Source organism: Oreochromis aureus, linkage group 12, assembly GCF_013358895.1.
Source record: "Oreochromis aureus strain Israel breed Guangdong linkage group 12, ZZ_aureus, whole genome shotgun sequence".
Lineage (NCBI taxonomy): Eukaryota > Metazoa > Chordata > Actinopteri > Cichliformes > Cichlidae > Oreochromis > Oreochromis aureus.
Window position 1 is genome coordinate 27,854,621 of NC_052953.1, and position 26,866 is coordinate 27,881,486.

Here is a 26,866-nt window from a genome sequence, read left to right on the forward strand (position 1 = left end):
GTTCACTCTGTAGTTGTGCAGTGTCCAAACATGACGCAATGTAACGTATGCAATGTGGCGATTAGGTTAATGTAACACACCGAGGATATCTGGATGTTTAAAACTGCGTAACTGACTATAAAGATCTCTGCTTCCTCCACTGTGCAATCGTTATGGCCAAATCACAAACACAAGAGAGCGGTTTCAGTACACTGGGTGTTCAGAACAACCTTGCTTGTTTTTGTAAGAGCAAGCTGAAACAGATGTTCACATCAAACTTGGACAGTAGATACAGTGTAGAGTGAGTTTGAGCCAACCGAATTATCAAGTTTTTGTCAGGTTTACAGTGTAACTCTAGACGGTGACACTATCACCTGTTTTTATACTCTGAGCAGTACTCTCCGTGACAAATAACCTGGTGTTTTATGTTTGTATAAGACATCTGCGAAAGCTCGAAAGAAAAACGTGAGACCATTTTAATAGGTCAACATGAGTCAATGCTAGATGCCGAAAATCAGAAAGAGTGAATCAGTTGTCAACTTTTTCACGTTGGGTCATTGTTCTCTAGCAGCAGTCCACCCCTGTGGTCAACGGTCTGGTCAAGACAGTGGACAGAGTGATGGAACATGTAGTGACTAACCTGGAGGACAGCCCGAACTCTCTCATCTCCCTGGATGGAACATCTTTTGTTGCAGGTCAGTAAAGTGTCAGGTTCTCCATAAAGTAAGTCATTGTTTGTAGCTTTTGCGGACTCCAAGCCTCAAGTTGACATCATTAGTTTTGTAATCACGTCAGCCAACTGTTGTTCAGATAAGCACAAGTTAAGCTTCTCCACTTTTCCTCTCCTGGGTTTTTTTCCTCATATTTTATTACTGTCTCTCTCCCAAGGGGTCGTTTGATGTTTGTGATTCCCCCCCGACAAAGCAAATCGATCTTGTTACTTGCTTGTCACTTTGTTTTTCTCAACAGTTCTCCCTTTTCTTAACCTTTGACCTCCGCAGATTACTCTCTGATGAAACTCCCACAGAATTTTGAGCTGTCACATTACCGCTTCCCCACAGAAGGCAAGAGCTACATCTCTGTGCCTGGAGAGGCGTTCGCAATGGAGTGTAAGTACTAGCATTACAGCCTCTCCGTGTTCGCTGACAGGTGCTCATCGACGTGCAAGGAGGAACTTTCGGAGGATTCTTTGCGTAGACAAACTAGTAGCTGGGTTTGAGTTTGAATACCTCACATTAGCCGTGCACTGATTCTGCCAAGAGAAAATTGTCCAGCTGGGAGACTCTTGTTACCGAACGGTAATTTATTATCGTAAGATTTAGGACTACTAACATGGCATACAGTTAAGGACAGGAGTGCCATGAGAGCTTTTGTGTGGCTTTATGGTGTACTGTAGAAATCCAGCTATGACTTTAATGTTGGCAGTTACCCTTTTATTCAGAACAGAAAGAATGAGAGAGAGCGCACTTTTTCTCCACTTTCCTCCACCGTTAAAAGGAATGGATCCACGTAGTGGAGCAAGGGAGAGCAGTAATTACAGTGGGCATTAAAACTCTGTTTGTTTGACTTTGTGTTCAGGTCAGATTCCCTTGGCTCCACCTGGCTCTCGCATGCACTGAGTTGCCATACGGAACGAGCTCTTAATAATTCGTTAAAGGGCTATTATCAGAAGTGGAATACATGTTATTGCTTGACACATTAGAGCCAGGACCAAATTAACTCTGAATACCTGGCTGCCCAAAGTGCTCCAAGGGCAGATTTTATATTCTAATTAAGAACAGAAAATGCTGCATATTTTGCATTTTGTTTTTTCTTGTTCTCTCTCTCTCTTCTGTAGGAGAGTTGTACAAGCATGCTGGCCCAGTCTGTGCTGAGGCTCACTGGGAGGCATTCTGCTGAAATATACATAATACATAGTACATAAATGTACTATTGTTTTGTGATTTATTACTATTACTCTATTACTGAAGGCTACTTGCCACCAAGCTAACATTGTTAGCTAGTGTTAGCTGAGTTCATAGAGCGCAGACTGTAGACTTGATGGATAGCATTAACAACCTGCTAGCTGCAAATGATCACATGCAGTTCTGAAAGCAATACCAGCTAGATTCTTAAATCTTAATATAAAATGAGTAACAGTTGGGTGGACTTTAGGTAAGGCTGCACTTTTTGCAGTGATCTCACATAGAAAACTATTTCTGTATCAGTAATATGTTTTCTTTTTGTCTGCTTTCAAAACTGCACATGATTATTTGCAGCTAGCGGGTTGTAATGCAGCTTTCAGTAATAGTAATATATCACACAGCAATAGTACATCGAAGATACTGAAGTGGCACATAACCCAGGTAGCTACTACAACTAAAACAAGGCAGTTGCAGTAGGCTAACGTTAGTTTTTTAAAAAGAACTTACTCCCAGATGTTTCCTTAGGTTGGAGTCTTTTGACGCTGAGAGCAGCTTGGTTGCTGACAAACAGTTTGCATTGCACAGTCAGCTTTCTGGTCAGAGCCTCTTATTGCGTTTTGTTTGGGTTTCCACCGGCGTGAAATTACCAAAATTAGAGAGGAGATAGAGAGGGGATAGCCTAACATTTGAAACAGGAAAAGACCACCGTGTAATTCACTGATTTCAACAACGTAGCTGTATTCCAATTATCACCTATTTAAGCAGTAACTGTAACGGAATACAGTTACTCATATTTTGTATTTTAAATACGTAACGCCGGTACATGTATTCCCCAACACTGCATGTATTACATATTTATTAACAGTCTTCTGTTGCGTATCCATATTGTTTGACATCTGCTTTTGTTGCTCTAGAGCAGTTCCCAAGTGAAAGGCCTTTGAAAGGAGGAACAGGGCCATTAAGCATTTCCTCCAATTTCATTGTTTATCTTAAAGTATTAAGGTGGGACCGAGCTGAATGATAGGTCAAGCCAGGGGTGGGGGAGCAGACCCCCAGCTCTCCTGGTGAAGTCATTTAGACATTTCACAAGCTTTCCAGCATCCACATGGGTTTGTGGCAGTCTTGCTTTTCACCCCTGTGCGAGTATAGGACTGTCCCATTAGCCCGCCGGTGCCACCACACGGTAGCGAGCCAATGTTAATTAACTTGCCTTCTTTGTGAGTGTTTTAGCAGCACTGCTTTACATTCCCGGCCCTCGGCTCATTTTTTTCATATTCAGTCTGCGCGTGTTGTCTTCTTCTCCTCAGCTCAAACCACCATTGTTGGCCTCTTTTACCACAACATGCACAGCTACTACAAAGAGATCAGCCCTGTGAAGACCAGGTAAGATGACACAGCATGCCACCAAACGTGAAAAGTAAAATCTTGAAAGGTCTAACTAATAATAAACAGCAACAAGAACAAAAGCGCCAAGTCAGGGACGCTGTCTTTGTACGTCCTGTGTGGGAAATGGGTAAGCTGGCACCAAAGGCGCCCCTGCTTCCTGAATTGCAGAACAGCTGATGCCCCAGGCCAAGGACTTATCTGTTTTTTTCTCTCCTATCTCTCATCACACCACTCAGCTCCCACTGACTGATACACCCTGCTATTAGCTCTTTCACTTACTGTTCCAACACTGGATCAGCTTGTTCCAGCTTTTAACCCAATTTGACATAACAGTGATTAAGCATCTTGTTGTTCCCCACTTTTGCATCCATCTAAATTAAGTCAGAAATGTTTACGCCAGTACATTTGGAGGCTGCTAGGCCTCCCTTTGTATCGTAAGAGGGAGACGATGTTCGTGTGACCGCAATGTCAAATTGGGGTCACATGATCATCTCGAAAAACTTGTCATGGAATAATTCTGGCACTAAGTGTGATTCATTAAACAGACAGATGGTTAAAGTCTCATCTAAATGTCACTGCTCTGGTCCTGTGTTTAACACGTATGTGGGAATGCCAGTTGCAGATAACAGTGGTTATAGATGCTATTGTGAAACAAGAGATCTGGAGTACTTCTCCTTTTAACCAAATATCAACTTTGATCCCCTGCTGAATTTGTAAGTTTGCTCACTTACCAAGAAATGAACAGTCTCTCATTTTTATGCAATCCTCTTTTAATGAAGAGACAGGAAATATTACCAAATATCCAGAAAACAAAAACACATTATATAAAGGTTATAAATTGATTTGCATGTCATTTCCCGAAATAAGTATTTGATCCCCTACAACCCAGCCAGGATCAGTGCTTAAACAGACAGTCAAGCACGGAGGAGGAAACATTAGGTAATGGATGAGGCCATGTAATGTAAAATCAGCCAGAACACTGAGGATGGGTCATGGATCGGTCTTCCTGCATAACAATGACTCAAAACATACTGCTAACTAGATACTCAAAGGAGTAGCTAAAGAAGAAGCATGTAAAGGTCAGCTGCCTAGACAGTCTTCAGACTTCAGTCCTATAGAAAATTTGTAGAGGAGCTGAAGCTTCAAGTTGGCAAACGACAGCCAAGAAACCTAAAGGATTTAGAAAGTTTCTGTAGAGAGGAGTGTAACAAAATCCCTCCTGAGATGTGTGCAAGCCTGGTGACCACCTACAAGAAGCATCTTACTGCTGTGCTTGCCAACAAGAGTTTCTCCAACAAGTGCTAAGTCATGTTTCGCCTCTGGATCAAATACTTTTTTCACTCAATGATGCAATGTCTTTTTTTTCTATATTTTTGGTTGTTATTCTGTCTTTCTCCATTAAATTGAAGCTACTATAAAATTGGAGATGTTTCATTTCTTTGTAAGTGAGCAAACTTACAAAGAGTTGGGATCTGCAGGGGATCAAATAAATCTCCCCCACTGTATGTCTGCCATTTCTTTCCGTCTCTTTCTTTTGTATGTTTGTCTGGATTTCTGCTTCAGTTTCTTTCTTAGATTATCTAAGCCTGTTCTCCCCTTTTTATCTCTTAGGATTAATGAAGCAGCTGATTACAAGGATCACAAAATCCATGTAGCAAGCTGTCTGATTTCTTTGAAAGTGGAGCCTCTGCCAGCCCTGTCGGTCAACCTTTCTGGAGCGCCACTCATAAAGATTGTGCTCACCCATGTTTTGGTAAGACTGTAATTTGCGTGTCCCATTTCTTCCTCTCTGACTCATTTATTTATCAGTCTTTTTTTCCATCTTGGTGAGTAATACTGGGAAAACTAAGAGAGTTTCTGCTTGGCACAATTGTTGGGTGTGGGATGTTATCAGAGGGGAGAGGTCTGCCTATGGTTACGGTAGCGGTCTGATCTCGTCACATGAAAACTATCGGCTCTATTTTTGGTATGTGCTTATGTAAGATGATGACTGTCCATCACTGACTGACTGAGGTTTGCGCAGCTGGGCATTTACCAGCACAAAGAGCGAAGCCTGGTTTGGTTTTCATTAGGCTGCCTAGCTTTTCCCTTGCGGAGCATTTGGCTTCTAGAAAGCGAGCTGATTATGGGCATTTGAACTGCAAGCTTAGGGCACTTTAAAAGAAACAATAACTTTATTTTATGAACAACATATTTTTCTTTGGTACTTTATGGCAGGGACAGTGCCAGCTTTCCATGGGAAATTCAGTCAAAACTGGAAATTAATTGACCAATGTCTATTGCATTAGCTTGTGTTCCTGCAAAGTCATAAATATGGTGGTGTGCTTCACAATCTTGTATTTGTTTTATCTTAATTAGTTGTGTTGATAAGCTGTTAGATTATCATGCAATGGTATTAATGAGGCTGTTGACTTAACCACACTGTAATGTATTTCTGTTTCTTTTATAAGTCCTGCATGAATGATCGACTTTCTGTAGAAGTGAATCAACCCCCCTCCCCACCCCCCAACCCCAACTCATAAAAGCAAAAAAGAAACTCATGCAGCTTTATGAAACCATGGTAATATTGCTTTGTTTGCCTTCATCTTCCCTGGTGAAATAAATGTTTATGCTGTAATTATCTGGCCTGGTTTCTGTGACAATGATTGCTGTGTTTGTTTTAGCGGACACCATGGGAGAGGAGTTAAAATTTCCTTTGTTATGGTAGTGCTGGAGATGCTCAGCAGTTCTCCGTTCTGTTTCTGTTTTAAGGTGTTTCTATTTTAGTTGGATTGCCCTTACGACTGATGTAAGGATAAATCAGGTTACTTGCATTCTTTCCTCTCTATCCCATTACAAATAGGCTGTTATACTTATTACTAATGCATGCTGATTGGAACGCACCGAGCCAGCGCATTTCTGTTGCACATAGCTCAGGCCGTGATTTATTATGAGGAGCCACATCGTAATTTGGCATGCAGAACTTTTGGCTCTGGTCGCATCCAGAACAGGTTGTTTTTGCTAAAACTGCACAGACCTGTTGTTGGATTTAGTCAAAAAGAAACTATTTTGGTTGTTTTACTGTTTTTGGCGGGGTGTCGATACTTATCACCTCCCTAGCTTGAAGGCAGGGTGGGCTGCTCACACAGTATGTGGCAGACATTACCCGTCATTGTTTATGTTGGTCTTTACTGTCCGTACTAAACCTCAAACATGTCTGCTCATGGCACCGGTTCACTGGGCTGGAGCAAGTGATTTGCCGCTGACCTCTCTGTTTACCCCCTGAGAATAGGTAAGTGCACAGTGACTTCATTAAAGCCCAGTGGGAGTGCTGAATGTGTCTAGCACAGAAATATGTCAGCTCCCTCATCCGTCTTTTCGTGCTGTCGTGGCTACGACAAGCTCTGTGTTTCGTCTCTGGTACTGTACAGTCAACTACTATCCTGGCTCAGACACAAAGTCTCATCCATTTTCTCTATCTGACACTTGGAATGCTAAAACAAATGATATCATGGAGTGATGGAGTCACCAGCCTGTAAATAAACTTTTGTTATAGCAGGTACTACTCATTCAAGTCAAGGTCTAAATCATGTGGTTGCCATCTGAGTGACCTTGCATCCTTGATTGATGCTCCGAGCTCAGTGAAACGACACTGTGTTCATGCCGTTCCTACCCGACTCAATCGCTTCTGCAACCACGCTTTGTGGCATGGAGCTGGTTTGATAACCTGACTAGGTGTTATCATCAAAGGCCCACAGGCTTTCTCACGCCATTCAGCTGCGGTGGTGATTGGACCCTGGCTCTTTTGGTGATTTATTACGGCTGTCTGACTCTGGTTTACTTTGAGAGGGGTGAAGGCGGCGAAGAGGGGAAAAAAAAGGTGTGAAGCACTGAGGTCTGTAGTTAAACATTAATATATACATAAAAAAAGAGGCTGGCACCTTCTTCTTATCCTCTACTGGCATCAAAGCATCACACTGATGGTATGAAGTGAACAAATGGAAAGATTGACTTCATGGGTGAGGTCTATTTATAGAATTAAAACTATGAGGATTAAAAAAATGATTTTGATGAGGGCGCCTGACTTTAGAGGCATATAAAGAAGTGTATTCGCTCAGAAGGTTTATAAGAAGATCCAGAGTCACGAGTGGAATGGCACGGCAGTATTTTGCTGCTAGTCTCTCAATTCACTTGAATGATTTTTATGGTGATGTTTAGCTTTTAATGACTTCTTTGAACTGTTGTTTTTCCCGATTGGAATGACTGTACACAGCATACATCTTTAATGACTTAAGAAAAGAATTGGGTGCACAAGTTTAAATGTATTTGTGTGACAGTGACTTCTGTCGGTAGCCTTAAGCAGATGTAGGTTAGAAACTCACAGCTTGAGTAACTTTATACATCTGTTCAACTGCTTAATAATACAAATACCTAATCAGCCAGTCAGATGGCAGCAATTCAGTTCATTTGGGCATGTAGACATGGTGAAGACAGCGTGCTGAAAACTTGAAAACTGAGTATCAAAATTGCAAAGAGGGGTATTTTATGTGGCTTTGAGTGTAGCCTGGTTGTTGGTGCCAGACAAGCTGGCCTGAATATTTCAGAAACTGCTGATCTGTTGGAATTTTCCTGCACAACCATTTCTAGGGTTTATAGATAATAGTCTGAAAAGCGAAGCTATGCAGATCTGATTGGAAGGCAGTAATAATTCCAACAACCTCTTGTTACAACCAGTATGTGCAGAAGAGCATCTCTGAAAACACAACATGACCAGCCTTGAAGCAGATGGTGCTACAGCAACAGAAGTCTGAAGTCTGCACCACTGCTGTCACCTAAGAAAGGAAACAATTTTCACAGGTTTACCAAAATTGGACAACAAGAGATTATAAAACACATTGCCTGGTCCAATGAGTCTAGATTTTTGCTCCGACAGTCAGACAGTGCAGTCAGAATACGGCATAAATGAAAGTATGGATCCAACCTGTCTTTTATCAGTGGGTCAGGCTGCTGCTGCTGGTCTAATGGTTTTCTTGGCACACTTTCAGCCCCACAGTACCACCTATTGTTTAAACACTGTTGCTGAGCACACTGTACGCCTCTTCTGATGGCTGCTTCCAGCAGGATAGTGTGCCATGTCACAAAACTCAGATCACTTCAAACTGGTTTCAGTGGGATCACTGTACTCAGGTGGCATCCACAGTCACTGCATATCAGTCCAATATAACATCTTAGGGATGTGGTGATTCTCATCATGGACGTGCAGCTGACAAATCTGAATTTATGTGATGTTGTCGCGTCATTATGGCCCGAAATCTCGGAGGAATGTTTCAAGCTTCTTGACGGAACTGATCCAGAAAGCATTACAGCATTTTTGAAAGCAAAATGAGGTCCAACCTAGCACCTGAGAGGTGTACCTAATAAAGTGTCCAGTGAGTGTGTTATGCTTCTACTCTTAAAGACCTCAAATATTTACCAGGTAGCCATACAAAACCTCTGAGAGGCTAACTTTTTGATTTATTTTCACCCACTGGTTCCCGCTTATAACAAAGAAAATGAGAGTTCAGCAGGAAGTAATTCTTGTAATAAGGTCAGGAGAGAAGAAGGAAAAATGCTTACTTGTGCATGAAAACATGTCAAGGCTTGTTAGAGCTTTCTATATGTGTGGAAAATAATGGGCTAATTGTTCAGTACCATTGAAAATAAACACGCAAAGGTTATTCAAAACATACTGATACCCACGCTCTTATTCGTTTAATCACGCAAGCCATGCTGATCCTGATCAGACCTTTCTGCCACAATAGCATATCTGCTCTTTTTTGCCAGTCTTTTTATAACTCCAGCACACGCCCAGCTTAAACCTTATGGGCAAAACCCATCACTCTGTTTTTCTCTCTCTCTCCCTCTCTCTCCAGATTTCCCAGCCACCCACACCCACCCGTGCACTTGCGCACACAAACACAAGACGTGTGAGCCAACTCACTGATCAATCACAGATGGAGGTCTGGCTATTGCAATTCCCACTGCAATAGACAGCTCCTCCCATTTAGCGCCCCCTTTCTGTCACCGCTCCAACTTCGCGACCACCACCTCTCGCTACGTGATAAAAAGCAGATCTTTTTTTTTAAGCAAGCCCCCCATCTGTGCCCACAGATACAGGCAGTTTTCTTAAAAGAACGATGAAAAAAAAGGATTTGGTGCTTGTGAAGTAATGTTCAAAAAGAATTTCATTGCCTAGTAGAAGCAGTTTCATGTCCGCTCTTTTAAACTCGCGGCAAAACGATGAAATAGCAATTCAAGATTGTGAATGTGCAGAATAGATTTATAGCCGTAGATAAAAAAAATCTCGCCAAGATAAAGACAAAACAAAAAAAGCTGCTTTTATGGAATAAGTTAGTCTTTAAAAAGTCAAAGTGAATTTATTTCCCTCAAACAAACTCTTCAGTTTAATAAATGGCTGAAATATTTTCCCTCCCCTGCTGCAGGCAGTAATGTTAGTCATGCAGTGTCAGGGAAACTAAGACCTAAACTAAGACTGGGATCTTTGTAATGAGGGATATTGCTGCACAATATAGCAGATTTTTTGATATCGATACCATACCAAGTACATACAGTCAGTGGGCTAAACAAAGTATTGATCCTCTCATGCTAGCATCGATGCAGTACCAATATCAGTATTGATACTGTTGATTTGGAGCAATCTACCCACCTCTAACAGTTGATCGTGCACACAGGAAGCTCAGTCATTTTGGAGAGCACTATCAGTGTCACACTAGCTGGCAAGGAGGCTCATCATCTCATAGTGACAGTGCTTATTTTCATTTAAAGAATTTATTTAGTTAAATGCATCTATTTCTGTTGTTTATCCACACTCAGGATGCATTGATCTGGTGCTTATATAATAAGGAGTTATTGCCGTACTCTAATCGAATGGAAAGGGCAAACAAATGTATCCAATCAGCTGATTAACAGGTGTCGTCGTCATCATCTGAATCTTGGAATTTTTTCATGATAAGCACAAAATTAAAAACTGGCGATTTGAAGACGCTGATAATGCTTTTCTGTCAGCAGCTGAGAAAAACTGTAATTCCTGACTGTTTTGATATTTGCACATTAAACAAATAATCAGTTCATGTATTGATAAAGATGTATGATTGCTTAAAATTTTCATGAGTTACAGTTAGCGTGAGTCGTCCCAAATAAAAGCTCTTTCTTTCTTGGCGTATCCTCAGCGTCGATATGTTTACGTACCAATAGAAGTGCAAGCTTTATCGGGGAACATCATCACCTAAAAATCGTATGTATTGTTAAACTTCACTACAAAGAGTCTAAATATGCAGCCCTTTGACTTTTTTTTTTTTTTTTTAATGTGAATGTGTCATTGCTCTGAAGCAGACCAGAAAACAGAGAAACATTGCAGTGGTTCCATGTGAAACCCCTTTGGATTTAAACTTATGAATTCATGCATGTGAGGCTGGTGATAAAAAGGGGGGAGGGGATCACTTTCTCTTTTCTTCTTTTCTTTTGAGTCGACTTGATATCAGCGATACAGTATATCTGCAAATCAAAACCATCTCCCTGACTTTTAGAGCTGTTTAATTGTTCCTGGTTTTCCTCACACCCAGCGTCACTATCAACACTCGTCTCGTTGTTTTCGATGTCTACCTCCGAGGCTGAGCTGGGACCACAGCTGCATGTCTTTTTACATTTCCCCTGACAGCATGATCTCACTCATGGCCAGTTGTGTTATGCTGCATGGATTTTTGTTGTTGCTCCTCGTGCTGTGTGTGCGGATCAAGCCAAGTACAGACTCTGATTGAAAAGCTGTGTTACAGCAACGGCGCGACCTGCGCCTCATCACAGTCACAGGATGCTATAGTTTATACTGAGTAGAGGATTTTTTTCTCAGGCTCCGTGTGTGTTTGTGTGACTGAGGAATGTTCCACCATACCTCGTTGTGCGTTGCCCAGACATAGTGCAATAAAATATTTCCTTCCCTTACTAAATTTAACAGCAGTCAGTTCAGCTTTCTAAGCTTATACGTGTATGGCCTCATTGTTTTTATGCAGAGCAGTTAAGCCATTGTCAAACCCTGTGCACCTCACAGGCCTACTCTAAAAAGTGAAGGTGATTTTAAATTATGCCTTCCACTTTTACAAAAGCAAGATTGATCATTGTTTTTATGGCGCTCGCTGCAAAATAAATACGTGTACCAAATCCAGAAATTGCAGCCCAAATTACACCTCAGCTCTCTGCATTTCAAAACGATTTGGAACATTTCAGGGAACGGGAAACGAACGCTCCTTTTCTCTTCTCACGCTCACACCGCTCTGTAATTTCTCTCTGGTTTTTAAATTTAGCACAACTGAAACTGTCCGATTACTCTTGCGGCCGCATATTGTTGTATCAGTGCTGGATGGATGGAATGAGTGGGTGATGCAGGACTGACCTCAAGCTCTAGAGGATAGTAGTAGATATAAAAAAAAAAGAATGTTTTAAGACTGAGGTCAAGATTGATGTTACGTTAGCTCAGACTCGATTTGTTTAATTGTTGTCAAGGTTCCACGATTTTGTGCTGTTTCTGAGTTTTGAATCCTTAGTTAATATTACCTTCGTTGAGTTTCTGTTCCTGTTTTTTTTCTGTGTGAAGGAGTTTTCTCTGGTTCGCTTTCTAGTTTTACTTCTTTTTACTTCTTCGGCTTCTAGCTCTGCTACACGTGGAAGGCCTAAAAGACTCCACAAAGGACAGACAGGCTGGCACTTCTGTATAAATTGCTGGGTTGTGTATAATGTTAAGATTTTGTGCTGTGTGTTATTTTTATCCTTCATTATCTCACCCAAAAACCACGGATGGATGGATGGATGGATGGATGGATGGATGGTGATCAAAACCATAAAGACAAAGAACTGATTTGGTTTAGAGGGATATGTGCGTCAGACAGCAGCCAGTGATTATCACTTTTATTCCGAAGGTGGTGTGTATGCCTGGTAGAGATGTGCTGCCATGAGCAAGACAGGAATGGGTTGTCCTAACTTCCTCCCCTCCGGTCACGGCGGATCGCATTTCCTCCCTGAGACTGCTGCAGGTTTCTTCCTGTAAAAAGGGAGTTTTTCCTTCCCACTGTCGCCAAGTGCTTACTGATAGGTGGTCGTTTGTTTGTTGGAGTTTTCTCTGTATTACTGTAGGGTCTTTACCTTACATTATAAAATGCCTTGAGGCGACTGTGAGTGATATATTAAGCTATATTAATGAATGAAATTGAATTGAATTTCAAAATACAAAACAATCTGTCTCACATTGGCTGGTTGTTAGTCAGTCCAGGATGTACAACAGCCTCTAATATCAGCTTATACAGGCTCCATTGCATCTAGTACATGAATGAAAAGATGGAAGTTACAGGTGCATGCATTGATCCAACACCAACAGCTCTAAAGCTGGAGTTTTTCCATTCAAGCCCTCGATGAATGGTTTCATGCAGTGTTGATTAAGCCTTTCAGCACTTAGTAAATGTCTCTTTACTCCTTAGAATACCTGAGTTTAAGCGTGAAGCGAAGCACTGGTAGGCAGAGATGGGCAGTAACGCGTTACTTGTAACGCGTTACTGTAATCTGATTACTTTTTTCAAGTAACGAGTAATGTAAGGGATTACTATTCCAAAAACGGTAATTAGATTACCGTTATTTCACGTAGGAACGCTGCGTTACTGCGTTACTAAAACCGTGATTTTTTGCAATAACGTCTCATGACAGTGACGTAAGCGAGTGCGAATATGGGCTCAAAATGTGGTCATAAATATTTTGTACTTGTAAATCAGTTTTGTACTTGTAAATCAGGATTTGTATGTGTAAAAAGAATTTGTGCGTGCGTAAAAAAGATTTGTATGTGTAAAAAAGATTTGTGTGTGGACTTAGCCAAAAATCCCCCTGCAAGTTACAAGTACGAATTTTGACCCTATTTTTCTTCCTGTCATCTGATTGGTCAATGTCATGTCAATCACAAATGTAACAATCCAATCAGAGAACAGATGGGTTTGGCTGTCGGAGGGCACTTTTTGAACTGCAGGTCCTTGAAGGGTAATACAGTTTGAAGCTGGAGGATCTCTGTATAAATATCCGATAGCAGCTAGGTCCCCTTACTTTCAGCAGCTGTTGAAAGGATAAAGTTGTGGTATGTCAGTGGTTAGAAATACCATTATTACTTTAGGATTAGTTTAACACAAAGTCAGGGCTGACCGGGACCATTGCTGTGAGTCACAGTGCGCAGCATAAAGGTCCTTTCACATCGGACGCAGGATGTGCTGCTAATGCTAACTGCTAACTAAAAGCAAAGGATCCAGAATTTGTTGCGCTGGCTGCTGAGCTCTGTGGGTTTTTGCAGCAGCTCTACCTGTACTAGATGCACCTGCTCCTTGTCGTTTCTATCTCTGACTTTATGTCCTCTACAACAGTTTCTGTTTTTTTTGCTAGTTCTTCAAATGTTCAATAAAAACATGTATGCTAATTCATAGAAGAAAGCTTTGTAATGAAGACTGTCATTTCCAAAACACTGCCCCCCCCGCGGTCCGCAGCGCTGTTGAAAAGGCTGTGGAAGTCCCTGTATAAAGCACGTAGACCTGTGACACAAAAATCACCAAACTCGGACGACCACAGACTGTTTTCCTTCGTGGTGATGAAGGAAAACGCTGGGTTGGCATGTAAAGGGCATTTATTCCTTCAAGGACCTGCAGTTCAAAAAAGTGCCCCTCCGACAGCCAAACCCATCTGTTCTCTGATTGGATTGTTACATTTGTGATTGACATGACATTGACCAATCAGATGACAGGAAGAAAAATAGGGTCAAAATTCGTACTTGTAACTTGCAGGGTTTTTTTTGGCTAAGTCCACACACAAATCTTTTTTACACATACAAATCTTTTTTACGCACGCACAAATTCTTTTTACACATACAAATCCTGATTTACAAGTACAAAACTGATTTACAAGTACAAAATATTTATGACCACATTTTGAGCCCATAGTGCGACATTCGTGACAACAGCTGTGTGCAGATCATAATATATCGAGTGTAGCGTTTAAAGCGTGGAAGTACTGACCTTATTTTGAGTTTGATTCCATAAAAAGTAACAAAAACATTAGTGTCCGTTGTGCGTGGGAAGAAAACTTCTTTTTACAGCGAAAACCCCCTAAACTTCCAAGCAAGCACCGAGTGTACTAAGAAACTCGCGGATTCTTCCACTGACCACTGCGGCACACCTGCACCAGGGTAAACCTCCGCCTACCCCACTCCTGCTTTACAGGTGAAAATAGAGCAACAGGGCCGCTGAGTCTTTGATTTTATTTATTTTCTGCTGTGTTTTACTTGCATCTATTTGAAAGAGTGAGTGTAAACACAAAAAAATATTTTATTTTATATGCTGGAATGTGCAGAAAATAGGTTTAAATGTTAAACAAATTTCTTCCAGTCAGAGAATGTTGCATATAATTAAGTTTTTGCTTGATGCATAAAGTTAAAAGATTTAAAGTTTAAAGTTTTAAAAAGAGACGTTTCCATTTGATTACATTTTGTATGATGGATTATGCAGAAAAAGTAGAATTGGGCTGAAAGATCTATCGCTTTATCACCTATTCAGGTTGTAAATCGTGTTTTTAAAAAGTAACTAAGTAACTAAGTAATTAATTACTTTTGAAAATAAGTAATCAGTAAAGTAACGGGATTACTTTTTGGGGGAAGTAATCAGTAATTAGTAACTGATTACTTTTTTCAAGTAACTTGACCAACACTGCTGGTAGGCCAATGTGATGCATCACCTTAACAATTTAACGTAGCTGAAAAGAGTCCAAATAAACTTTTTAGAGGAAAGATTAAAGTCTGACAAAGTGAGCTATTGACCGCAAAGACATTTTCTTGTTAGAACTGAGTTCCCTAATGTTTATGGAAATGCTCCCACAGCCAGAAGGTGGAGACAAAATTTCCACTCTGCTGATTTGATGCTTAATTCAGAGTTTACCCACTTTACTGCTGCAAAAAGAAACAAATGTTTATTTGTTTGGTTTTTTTTGCTTTTAAGTATTTTAACAGTGCGTTATGCAGTATAAAAATGAATGTGAAATGAGTCTGTTTTGAGTAATTTAATAATGGTTTCCCTCGATCATGCCTCAGTTTATACAACTATTCACTGTGGCAGTGAAGAAAATCCCACCTGAACCCTGAACAAAGTAACAGGATGTGTGATTAAGCCAAATAATACCTCACTGTTTTTTTCTTACAAATTCAGTGACAGTAGCTAATCTCCTGACAAAAATGTTATCAGAGTCTTTTGGGGAAAAATATTTAAAATATCTAATCTTGTAACAGTTTATTACATAATCTTCTCAAAGGAAGAAGATAGGAAAGCTATCGACTGCAAAAAAAAACAGTCTGCCAAATCAAAGACTTGGATTTATGGGAGCAGCTAAAACTGCTTTGAATATATTATCATTATTATTATTATTATTATTATTATTATTATTATCAAAAGAAGCGGTACAACTCTCCTCTATCTGTTCTATTCTGTTCTATACCCCCCCCCCAAAAAAAAGCCAGAAGCAAGCACGCGCCAGCATATGCTTCATATCCCAAAAGTTATATCAGTGTCGCAATAGCTTCAAACAGGACCAAGCCCCTGCTCCCAAGTGATAATCCTCCGCTTAACCCGTTGCACCGTCACATCCTATTCTACTCACGCAATCGGGTCTGAAAAGACCTCTGATTGGCTCCTTTGCAGACTCCGTGTGCCTGGAGTCTGGTTCTCTCCTGAAATTCGTGAGTGGCAATATGCTGAAAGGTTGTTTTTGATTTCTTGTCCAGTGACAGCAAAACTGTGTTGCCTTCTCCAGCTGTTAGATTTTTAAAGGTTTTACTAAGAAACTTATGATAAATTGCTAAGCATGAATCACGCCTGCCTGCCTTTTGTTGTGCTTTAAGTCATTTGTCCACTTTGATGCATCAATAATTGTTATTAAATAATATTATATTAGATGTATTATATGCAAGTATTTGTACCTGCATTAATTACATTTAATTGATAAGTCTACTGCATGCTTAAATAACTAAGAATTTTAAATAGTTTTTACTTGTACTGGCATATCTGATATGTTTGAAACCACAGGCAGCTACAACAGACACTGTAGTGGGACATTGTAACAAAGAGGCACCAGAAACATCTTGTCTATCTATGATTTATCAGCCTCTCTCTCCCAGGCTCTTCTCCTTTATCAGCCTGTCACTCTGCATCACTCTCCTGTCACTAGTTTTTCCTCTCCCTTATTCCTCCCTGTTCTGCTCGCCTTACAAGGCTCAAAGTGACTTCCAGGGCGGTGTTTCCTGGCCCTCTGTTGTTAATAAAGACTTGGAGCGCCAGCTGCAGTCTTGGCTGGTAGATGCTGAGGCCCCAGGGCACTGGGGAAACAACAGCGTGCTCTCAAAGCTCGACCAGATCTCCAAGTACATTTTAAACGCTCACCAGTGACTTTCGGAGTCCTGCATCTCTCCTCAGATATCAGCTGGAAAATGCAAACTGGATACACCGCAAAACAGTTGTTAGAGCAGGAACATGGCCAAGAAGCGTGCTCATACTGTATGCGTGATGGTCTGTTAGTTAATGTATGTTTCAGCTTGTGTCTGGTACGCATCAGGGTTTGATGATTAGCGTTTGAAGCTGAGTTTACATTGTATTGTTAACAAGAATAATTAGTCTTCCTTTGCTCTACAAAGCCCCAGTTAGAGCAGATTTGGCCCTTTACTGATGGACTTCCAGTGGGCAAGTTGCAGTTTTTCTTATTTCCATCTGCTTTCATTTACACCCAGCAAGAAAAAAAAGAACATATTAGAGCCCACAGGAGACCAGTAAATTCATCCACGGGGTTGCTTGCAGATCACCAAAGCTGGCCAGCTGCTGGTGATGACGGGGTACTTTCTAAGCACTCTCATGGCTCTTGCCCTGCCTGCTGTAATGGGCCACATAAATAGCTAATTGTTAAATCCATCTCGGGGGTCGCAATACACGGTGAGTAAGGAGGTGCATCTGCGAAACAGACAGAATGAGAGCACGCAGTGAAATCTAGGTAATGTGTTATGCTTTTGTAATATGAATCTCGGAGCCTATGGGCCAGTCACACAGCCTGACTGTCAGTTTCACTCTCACTCTCACTTTTTCCAGAAGGAAATAGTGCAGACACACTCCATCTAATCATATAGTCGTTGAGTCTGAGAGGAAAGGCAACAGTGCCTATGAAGAGGTGTGCAACACTTAGTGTTGTTTTCCTCAGTTGACAGATTGAGGAGGATAGTGGTTTGACCCGTAATCAGGGCCAAGTCCCAATTACTGCAGTCTTGCACTGTAGCCATTAGCTCACTGTCTCTGGAGACTCCAAATCTCATTTTAAGGGAATGACACGGAAAAAGTGATTTATAATCGAATAAGATTCTCAAAGACAGCAGGGATTTTCGCTCAGCGTGCTAATCACCTTAGCCGAGTGACGATCTGCACTTTGTCTTTCCCAGCGAATGATCTCAGATCTCCTTAGCTGTCATGTTTTACGCTGGTCATTTAAGCAGCAATGAAGAATTTATTGTCACTTTAATATTGCTTAATGTGTGCATTGAACACAGAGATAAAAAGATGGAAAAGTCAAGCAGCCTGTAAGAAATAATGATGCTGACTGCTGTCTAAAATATTCAAGGTTTATACACGCAAGCAGTCCACAAGCAAGCACGTCCTCATCTCACGCACTTCTCTTACTCTCTGCCTTTTTGACTTCTTTATTTTCAGACTAAAGAGCAACAGGACCAAGTACAGAATCAGAGCAATAAAGTCTTCCTCTACTGTGCCTTCTTGGACTACAGGTGGGTCTGTGTTCATGATTTTGACAGAGAACTTCTGAGTTATCCATTCAGATCCAGCGCCAAAGGGATTTTTATCTTGATTGTTCACTCGTTGCATGCATTTCTTTCTTGACTCTTTAAATCATAAGAAATCACTGGTGATTGGGAGAAGGTGGGGTATTTTTTTTCTTTTACTCTTTCAAATCAGAAACATCCAGTTTTACATGTGTTGCTGTTTCGGCTTCTTGAGCCACAGCCCTCAATGTAAAACAAAGAAGAAAAAAAAAGCTGAAGCTCTGATACGCGGAGCCAAAACACTTTTTGGTAAGCTTAACTCATTTTTTTTAAAAGGGAGTGCGGTTACGTTGGGTTCAAACACATCCTTCTCCTACTCCACTTAGCCCTGAAGCTTAAGCAAAATGTGAATAATTGGGTCGCCCTGTCAGATTGCCCTAATAAAGTCAACTTAATCTCTGTGTGCCTCCCACGGGGGGATATTGGATTATACTGAGTGCACCCTCTCACAGCGTTCCAGTGAAAACGTGCCCCGTCTGTTTCTCTGCATCCTGTTTGTTCTAGTTTTTCATGTTTGATCTCGAATTAAATACATTTTCTCTGCTAACAGCACCTAATTGTCATTCATTTCAGTTCTAAAGAGGGAGTATGGTCCAACGAAGGCTGCGTGCGCGCAGATGGAAACATGACATACTCCGTGTGTTTGTGCAACCACCTTACCAACTTCGCCATCCTCATGCAAGTTGTGCCCTTAAAGGTATGAATGCTCTGGCTGCTCTTCAAAAGTCTGAATATTAGGCAGCATTTGCAACAGATCTCATTTTCGTTTTGTTGTTTTGAAGGAGTTCAACACAGTTTGATGTTTATAGTCTTCAGCTTTGTATGTTTCTCCTATTTGTACTGAAACTTCTAATCTCACCAGACCCCAGACTTTTATCAGCATGGCGCCTGGTAGCTAGTAACTCATTCTATGTTTCTTGTTCACTGGTGGTTTGCAAACAGTTTTTAGTGGAATAACTGCAAGTAGTAGTGTTTTACATACTATCAGACTCCTGCAACAACAAAGGAAGATGTATATTTTAAGAAAACAATAAAAAAAAAGTAAAATCATTTAAAATTATTACAGTTTAATTGAAGAGTAAGAAGTGAAAATAGAATCTCTGTAAAATATAATATTCAAGTGCAGACAGAGCCTGTGGCAGATACTCGGGTCAGGTGATGTGGCAGCCAGGCAGCTTGGTCAGTACACTCTGCAAGCAACTTTATAAGTGAATGTGCAGCATCAGTGAGTGAAAGGATGGAGCCACTATATTAGGAACACTTGCAGAGCTAACTGATTTGTTGGATGGCGTTCCTTCAGTTCAGCCGTGTTCAAAAGTGTATCCCTCTCGCCAAGATACAAAATACGCTGGTTAGCTTGTAGGAGAGTAAGTAAACAGGAAGCAGTGGTTTACCAGTGCCTTCTTTACCACTAGTGGTGGTTTCTCTATCAAACCACCAGAGAAGTGCTTTGTGCAGCCATGATTAAGTGTGGTTGTTTTAGGTCACTGAACGGGTCAGTGGAGCATTCCTCAGATTTATGGGCTCTCAAGGGGCCAAAAAAAATCTCTTTCAATCATCCTTCATTTATTCTTTTCTGTTTTCTCTTTTTCACGTTTACATCATCATCTTAAAAGCACAAAACCTGTGCATGATTTTTGCTTCTTGTCTAACTCTGTTGCATCCAAGAATATGCACCCATGGGAGTATGGTTAGCATCCACAATGGCTTCTTAAAATAGAAAAAGCAGACTTCTTATTGCAGCTTAAGTGCGCCAGTGCTGTATTTAAGGCGCACGAGTCTATTTGATGCTATGCTTTCCCTTAGCAAGTCTCTAATTAGTGGGGTGCCTCATCCCTCAGTTGCAAGGGAACATCTCACGTATCCCAGCTCTGGATGGCTGAGACTCCTCTACCCTTATAATGACAAGGCACATGAGTAGACAGTTAATGGAAAATTAAACCCAAACACTCAAAATAGCCTGAAATCCAAAACAACATCAACACACTGGGCTGGATGCACACTGCGTGGATTATAAACATTTTTGCTTTTGCTGAAAATATAAAAATTAGTGTTTTTTTAACTTTTGCAATGGCTGTAAGAGGACATTACCTCAAAAACTTGTGAACAAAACATGTAAACAAAAGCAAAAAATATAGTTTTGTGATCAAGAATCATTTTAATTGCAACATCTGTGCTATCCTATTTCACATGAGAGGTTATAAGTAACTTTTTGAGGCTATGAGATTGTGTCCACTTGTAGAAGTGCTAATGGTATTTGGTAGTCTTGTGTTCACTGTGCTAAACTCTACAGACTCCCTTTGATGAAAAAGGATGCACTACATTTGGATGTATGTGGGATGCCACATGTACCAACACTCCACGTGCTGTGTTGTCAGATCTGATGATGACGATGCCTCTCTCCACAGATTTCTACTGGCCACAAGGTGGCACTATCAACCATTGGTTACGTTGGCTGCTCTATTTCCATCTTCTGCCTTGCCATCACTCTGGTCACCTTTGCAGTCTTATCGTAAGTATTACTTTTAACATTAAGTAGATTTACAAGAATTCAGTGTAATTAACCTTTTATTATTTTCACTTCATACCTGGTCAAAGACATGTAGTGTGATGAGTCTGATGTCAGAATATGCAATGTTTTTATTACCATAGTAGTGTATGAAGTTATACTGTAGTTAAGTATTTTTCCTTTTGCTTCTTTTCAGGTCAGTGAGTACCATCCGTAACCAGCGCTACCACATCCACGCCAACCTCTCCTTCGCCATCCTGGTGGCAGAGATCTTACTGCTGATCAGCGCTCGCTTTGACCCTGGCACGGTACGTACACGGCACAGTGACTGCTTGATGATTGCAGTGACAATGATTAGCGGCATAATGATGACAGGAATGGTTTTAATGGTTTTACAGCTGTTACTATGATGAGGATAGAAATACGTCATGTAGAAAATGATGAGAAGTATAGAAAGCAGTGTAAAAAATGAGGGTTTAAGAAAAAGATACACATTGAAAGAGACTGTTTTGATCTTTTCGCAGCTGCCATGTAAGGTTATGGCTGTCCTGCTACATTTCTTCTTTCTGAGTGCTTTTGCCTGGATGCTGGTGGAGGGCCTTCACCTGTACAGTATGGTGATCAAGGTGTTCGGCTCTGAAGACAGCAAACACTTCTACTACTATGGCATTGGCTGGGGTGGGTCTGTCTTGCTTCTTTCTTTTTTTTTGAAAATATGTATTTAAAAAAGATAATTATTCAGTAATATTTTCCTCATTTCTGTCCTTACATCATCTTATTTTATTGTCGCAAATCTGATCCAAAGCCCTGCCTCTACCCTGGGCGACCTCATCTAAAGATGATTTCTTTAAAATTGATCTTTCTTTGTCAAATATAATAAAAACAGCTGTGGCAGTGTTGAATAAATCAACTTTAAGGTGCACTACATTCCAGTCCATCTTTTAGGTCTCTTGATCTTTGTGAACTGGAGTGTGATGGACAGATAAAACAAATCTGGAACATACGTGTACCATCTTTGGCTGCTGGGGAACGCCTCTCTTACATGTTGAACCCATTTGTGGAAAAACATTGGCTTTTTTTTAATGACTTCCTTTCTTCTGGCCAGAGTATTTTTTTTTTCATTTTGTGTTTTTTTTTACTGCACATTACTCACTGGAGACTTCATCCCTGTCAGCTTCAAGTACAGTTGTTATCAAAAGAAAGTAAATACATACTTTTATAATGAATTATTTCTCTGTTACACTGTGATAAAGGCTTTCAACTGCTTTATCCTTCATTTCCTCACTCTAAGTAACAAATTCCTCCCAGCATAGTGTCCTCAAAACCTTTGGGCCTCGGAGGCCAAGAGATCAAAGCAGTGAAATCTAAGGACTTGTTTTCAAGGAAACAAGCAATTAGCAGCACCGCGGAGAAATAAAAACCACTACAGGGAGTTTATACAGGCCCGGGTCCTGCACGGTGCACAGTTCCAAAGTGTTTGCAATGAAGTTTATCCTGTGGCGCTTTGACAACAAGGCAAAGAAAAGAAATGGGAAGGGAAAAAACTCTGCGAGCAAGCACCCATGGATTTAAAACAAAACATTTGTATTTGTAGGCATTTCTATGGCATTTATCTAACATAACGTACAGTAAGGCACAGTGAGAACTTGTAAACTAGACACAGAAAGGCCTCAGCTGGGGGTAACCAGGAGCCTTCCTGCTGTGAGGTGACAGTGCTAACCACTGCATGAAATGTATCGTAATATAACAGATATGTATTTTATATACTATAATTACCACAAACTAAAATATACATCATACTATAATGAAGCTGCCATGCTATTCTATGTGTGTAGGTACTGTACACAATCCCCATTTGAGGAGTGTATGGAGGAAATAGGTGGCCATCGTGCTGCTATTACTGAATATGTGTTTGTTTGTTTTTTTGGACCAGGTTCTCCGTTCTTGATCTGTGTCGTGTCCATGACATCAGCTCTTGACAGTTATGGTAAAGTTGATAAGTAAGTATAAAAAAAAGAAATCTTTGGGGAAATTTACTTTTTTCCATTAAAGCTCTTTGCAGTTGCATAAGAGTGACATCACCTGTGTGCAAGAAATTGCAAACAGAAATTGTTATTTAAAAGCATTTGGTTACCAGTGTGTTGCTCCATGTTTGCATTGCAACATTATTTCCTTTTTGTTGTGAGGGAAAACAATCCGAAGTCTAAATGAAGGAGGTATCCTCGGCTCGGATGCATAATTTACTGTGGGCGGAGAATACTGATGTTTTCTGGTGGCTTTTCCATGAAACACATTCCAAAAACAGAGAAATTCCAGTGCATGTTAAAATGCCTACTACACTAAAATACTTACTTAATTTGATTAAATTGTTGAAACTTTATATTAAGGTCAGATAAAGTTCTACACGTTTTTGTTTTTTTGTGTAATTAAACAGCAAGTCACAGAGAACGGTATAAAGAATTTATTTATGTTTATTTTATTATTTATTTATATTGTTTCAAAATTATTGCAAGTTTGTAATCAAAATTCTGATATACCAAACTTAAAATTTTGAGACATTGTGGATGGCAAAAAGTTTGTCATTTTTAATGGTGACAAAAAGCATCATGTTAAAATAGAGCCAACCTTTTATTTGTGAACTGTGGATTCCTCTTTAGTAAGGGTTACTGTGAGAGACCATGAGTTGTTTACTTATTTACAGCAAAATGGCTGTAAAGTCATATTACAGATACATTTTGGCCTACATGTTGTGTATAAATAGCTCCTCTGTTTTTATATGATATACAGTAGTGTTGGTTTCTTGTTGAGGTATTTGTCGTCATCCTGTATCTACTAGAAAACATTGTTATACAGTTATACATGCATAGACTACATAAACACTGACTAAAAATCTTTTGGGGTTGGAATGTGATTATCAAATAATCGTCAGTAAAAGCCTTTCAACATTTCTTCCAGAGGATAATCTTGTTTTTGTCTTCTATCTTTTTGAACACTGTCTCATCTGTTTATTTCAGCTGCTGGCTGTCACTGCAGAACGGAGCCATCTGGGCATTTGTGGCACCGGCTCTTTTCGTGATTGTGGTGAGAAATTTGCAAAAGTTTCCTTTTGTTGTTTTACACGAGTCACAATTTGTCACCTAATTTACAAAAAGTCTGTATTCTGTTCAAACACGACTTTGTTTCAGGTAAACATAGGCATTCTGATATCCGTGACCAGGATCATATCTCGAATCAGCGGAGAGAATTACAAGGTTCATGGAGACGCCAATGCAGTCAAGTGAGGGTTTTTTGTTTATTGTTTTTTTTTTACATAATCAGGCTTATTATCAAATGCTGATATTTGAATAAAAATTCATAACATAACCATGTTATCTCTTGGATTGTCTCCAGGCTGACCATAAAGGCAGTAGCTGTGCTTCTGCCTATACTTGGCATTTCCTGGATCTTTGGCGTTCTCGTGGTCAACACACAGTCTTTGCCATTCCTTTATATATTTGCAGTTTTCAACTCATTACAAGTAGGTTCTTTACAATATGATCAATTTTAGATTTTTATTTTTTAACGCTATTTCTAAAACTATTTATTAATTCTTTTCTCTCGTTTAGGGGTTCTTTGTCTTCTTATTTCACTGTCTTCTCAACTCTGAGGTATAGTGCTGAATATGTTTTCACTTCCCCACACACACAAACAACTATAATTTCATATTATGAAATTAGATATTTAGTCTAATTAGCGAGAAGGGGGACAAAGTTCTCTGCTGTAACAACTTCTAACTTGTGATGAATGCACAGCATACTTTGCCTCATATTTCTCAGTGTTTGTGATGGATTTACTTCTTTCTGTAGGTCAGAGCTGCTTTCAAACACAAAACCAAGGTGTGGTCTCTTACCAGCAGCTCCATCCGAAATATTAATGTGAAGCCCTTCAACTCTGACATAGTGAGTCCTGATCATGAAAAAAAAGCACTGATAAAGCAAAAATGGCTGCTTCAGTCTGACTTTCTCTCTGTTTTTGCTGTTTTAAAGATGAATGGACACAAGGAGGGTGTAACTCCCACCAAGATGAACACATGGGACAAGAGCACCAACTCAGCCAACCGCATTGACCTCTCTGCCGTGTAGAACCCCACATCACTATTTCCGCCTGTGGTGGGAGAGCAGTCTGAAGCCCCCAGAGTGTCCTCCCACGTTATTATGTAATGAATTGGACAGTGGTCTGCTTAAGTTAAAAATGTCACCAAAAGAGGTGTTTTGTAGCTACGTGATAGCTTCATTTTTAAAGACAAACAGATTCTTAGGACTGTGCCTTACTATCCACTCAAAATAACATGCCGCGTTCCCAAAAAGAAAAGCAGAAGGAGAAAGAAGGATCTGTGAAGTTATTGGAAAGATCCACGAGCGTAGCTCGAGGCCTGATGATGAAACTCTGTAGTGTAGCATGTCAGCTTGTCTGCCTGCATACTGTACTGTAGATAGGGGAGCTAGGGTTAGATGACACAGCTTTTATGTATGTTTAGTACATATGTAGAATGAAAAAAGGAAGTTATTTTTGGTGCCAAGGGTGTACTTACTGTTCGCACTCAAAGAGTAACATTTATTAATATTTTTTATGACAAGAAAGAAAGAAATAATTGAAAATATTAACTTTATCTCTGGGCATCAAATGTCTTTTTCAAAAATTTCAGAATCTCTGTTGGTTGTACTTATTTTTTCCACAACTCCACAAAGTTAGCTCCAGCTACTTGCTAGCATAGCTTAGCACAAAAATGGGAAGCTAGCTAGCTCGCTTGAACAAAGGAGACGAAATTCACCTACCAGACACCACTAATGAGGCTCATTTGTTAAATATGTACAAAAACAGATGTAAAAATAACAAGCTGTAGCTTTACAGTCATGTGCCAGATTAGCGGTATCCATCTTTTTGACGAATCTGTGCTCTGCCAAACTAGTTTGCTGCTGTTTAGCTGCAGACTCAATAGCGGTGGTGTCTAATCTTTTTATGTAACTCTTGGCAAGAAAGCAAACAAGCTTATCTTCCAAAATGTCAACCTGTTTATTTGAATCACAGGGACGTGCTTATCATAGCCCAAGCTGTCTCACATGATAAAATAGTGCAATTACATCCAATTTCGAAAATGAAACGCAGTAATAGGCTAACTATTTTCAAGATATAGCTGAGTAAAAAACAAACCCATGCCCTCAGATAGAAAAAGACCAAGGAAAGTTTCTGTTTTCCTTTAACATAGTGTTATATTTATGTTTTAAAAACTATGACAAAGTGGTTTGACCAACAGGCAACAGAATTCCTCATCATAAGGGACACATTGTAAATTTTATCTGGGTGAAACCTTTTTTATATTCACATGATAAACACAGCTTTAATTCAGTTCTGGTGATGGCACAACACAATAACGGCATAATAACCATGGATGATGTAATAGTGGATTAGAATCTTATAACGTATTTATTTATTTTGTGAATCTGAATTTATCTTTATCTTGTCTTCTGCAAAGTGTCACAGCTCAACAATCAGTATGTTCTTATGTTAAATTGTGTGTTTGTTTCTGTTTAAAGTGAATAAAATGAATTGACTGGCATAGTTGCAGTACCTCACATCTTAGTAAGCTGCCATATATTATTCTTTTCATGGAATAATGAAGACTAGTTGTGTATCGAACACAGTTCTGTGAAGTTTTGATTTCGTGTTTAGCCTCATCTGTTGCTATTTCTTCAGAGGGACTTGATAAGGTTGTTGCTTTTTTTTTCTTACTATACTGTGAGAATTAGGGGAGATTACATTATTTAAAACATCATCAATCTTACACTGAGACATCAATAAGTTTCCTAGAATAGGATTTACTGTAAGTCACAGATTAAAATGAAATATTTCAGTATTCCCAAGCATGTATGATGTTTGTTGTCTTACGGTACTATGGTTTGAGCTTTCGGTTATCTTTATTAAAAACCTTTTAGTATAAGAAATCAGTGTGTGCTTAAATAAATGATTTTCAGCATTATAAAAACATATTTAAATGACTTATGGGACCGTTTTGGTGGATACTTGTGTGCGCACCTGTTATTTACATTGTTATGAAATCCATTTTTGGCAAGAATGATTTTGAAGAATAACAACACCACACATTTTCTGCCAGACAAAAACTGCATTTCACAAAAG

The 26,866-nt window shown here is 39.9% G+C and overlaps 1 protein-coding gene across 6 annotated transcripts in view; it reads left to right on the forward strand.

Moving 5' to 3' along the window:
• Positions 1–26,673, forward strand: part of adgrd1 (adhesion G protein-coupled receptor D1) — a 34,499-nt gene extending 7,826 nt beyond the window's left edge. For 5 of the 6 annotated variants that reach the window (XM_039621054.1, XM_039621051.1, XM_039621053.1 and 2 more), the window contains 16 exons: positions 548–674; positions 981–1,088; positions 3,191–3,266; positions 4,881–5,022; positions 18,056–18,129; positions 18,757–18,880; positions 20,592–20,695; positions 20,889–21,000; positions 21,217–21,370; positions 22,626–22,692; positions 23,707–23,773; positions 23,878–23,969; positions 24,083–24,209; positions 24,298–24,339; positions 24,538–24,630; positions 24,718–26,673. In XM_039621054.1, the coding sequence (XP_039476988.1) occupies positions 548–674; positions 981–1,088; positions 3,191–3,266; positions 4,881–5,022; positions 18,056–18,129; positions 18,757–18,880; positions 20,592–20,695; positions 20,889–21,000; positions 21,217–21,370; positions 22,626–22,692; positions 23,707–23,773; positions 23,878–23,969; positions 24,083–24,209; positions 24,298–24,339; positions 24,538–24,630; positions 24,718–24,813 (1,605 nt within the window). In that variant the 3' untranslated portion in view covers positions 24,814–26,673. The remainder of the gene's footprint in view (positions 1–547; positions 675–980; positions 1,089–3,190; positions 3,267–4,880; positions 5,023–18,055; positions 18,130–18,756; positions 18,881–20,591; positions 20,696–20,888; positions 21,001–21,216; positions 21,371–22,625; positions 22,693–23,706; positions 23,774–23,877; positions 23,970–24,082; positions 24,210–24,297; positions 24,340–24,537; positions 24,631–24,717) is intronic. The other variant, XM_039621052.1, reaches the window with a different exon arrangement.
• The last annotated feature ends 193 nt before the right edge of the window (positions 26,674–26,866 follow it).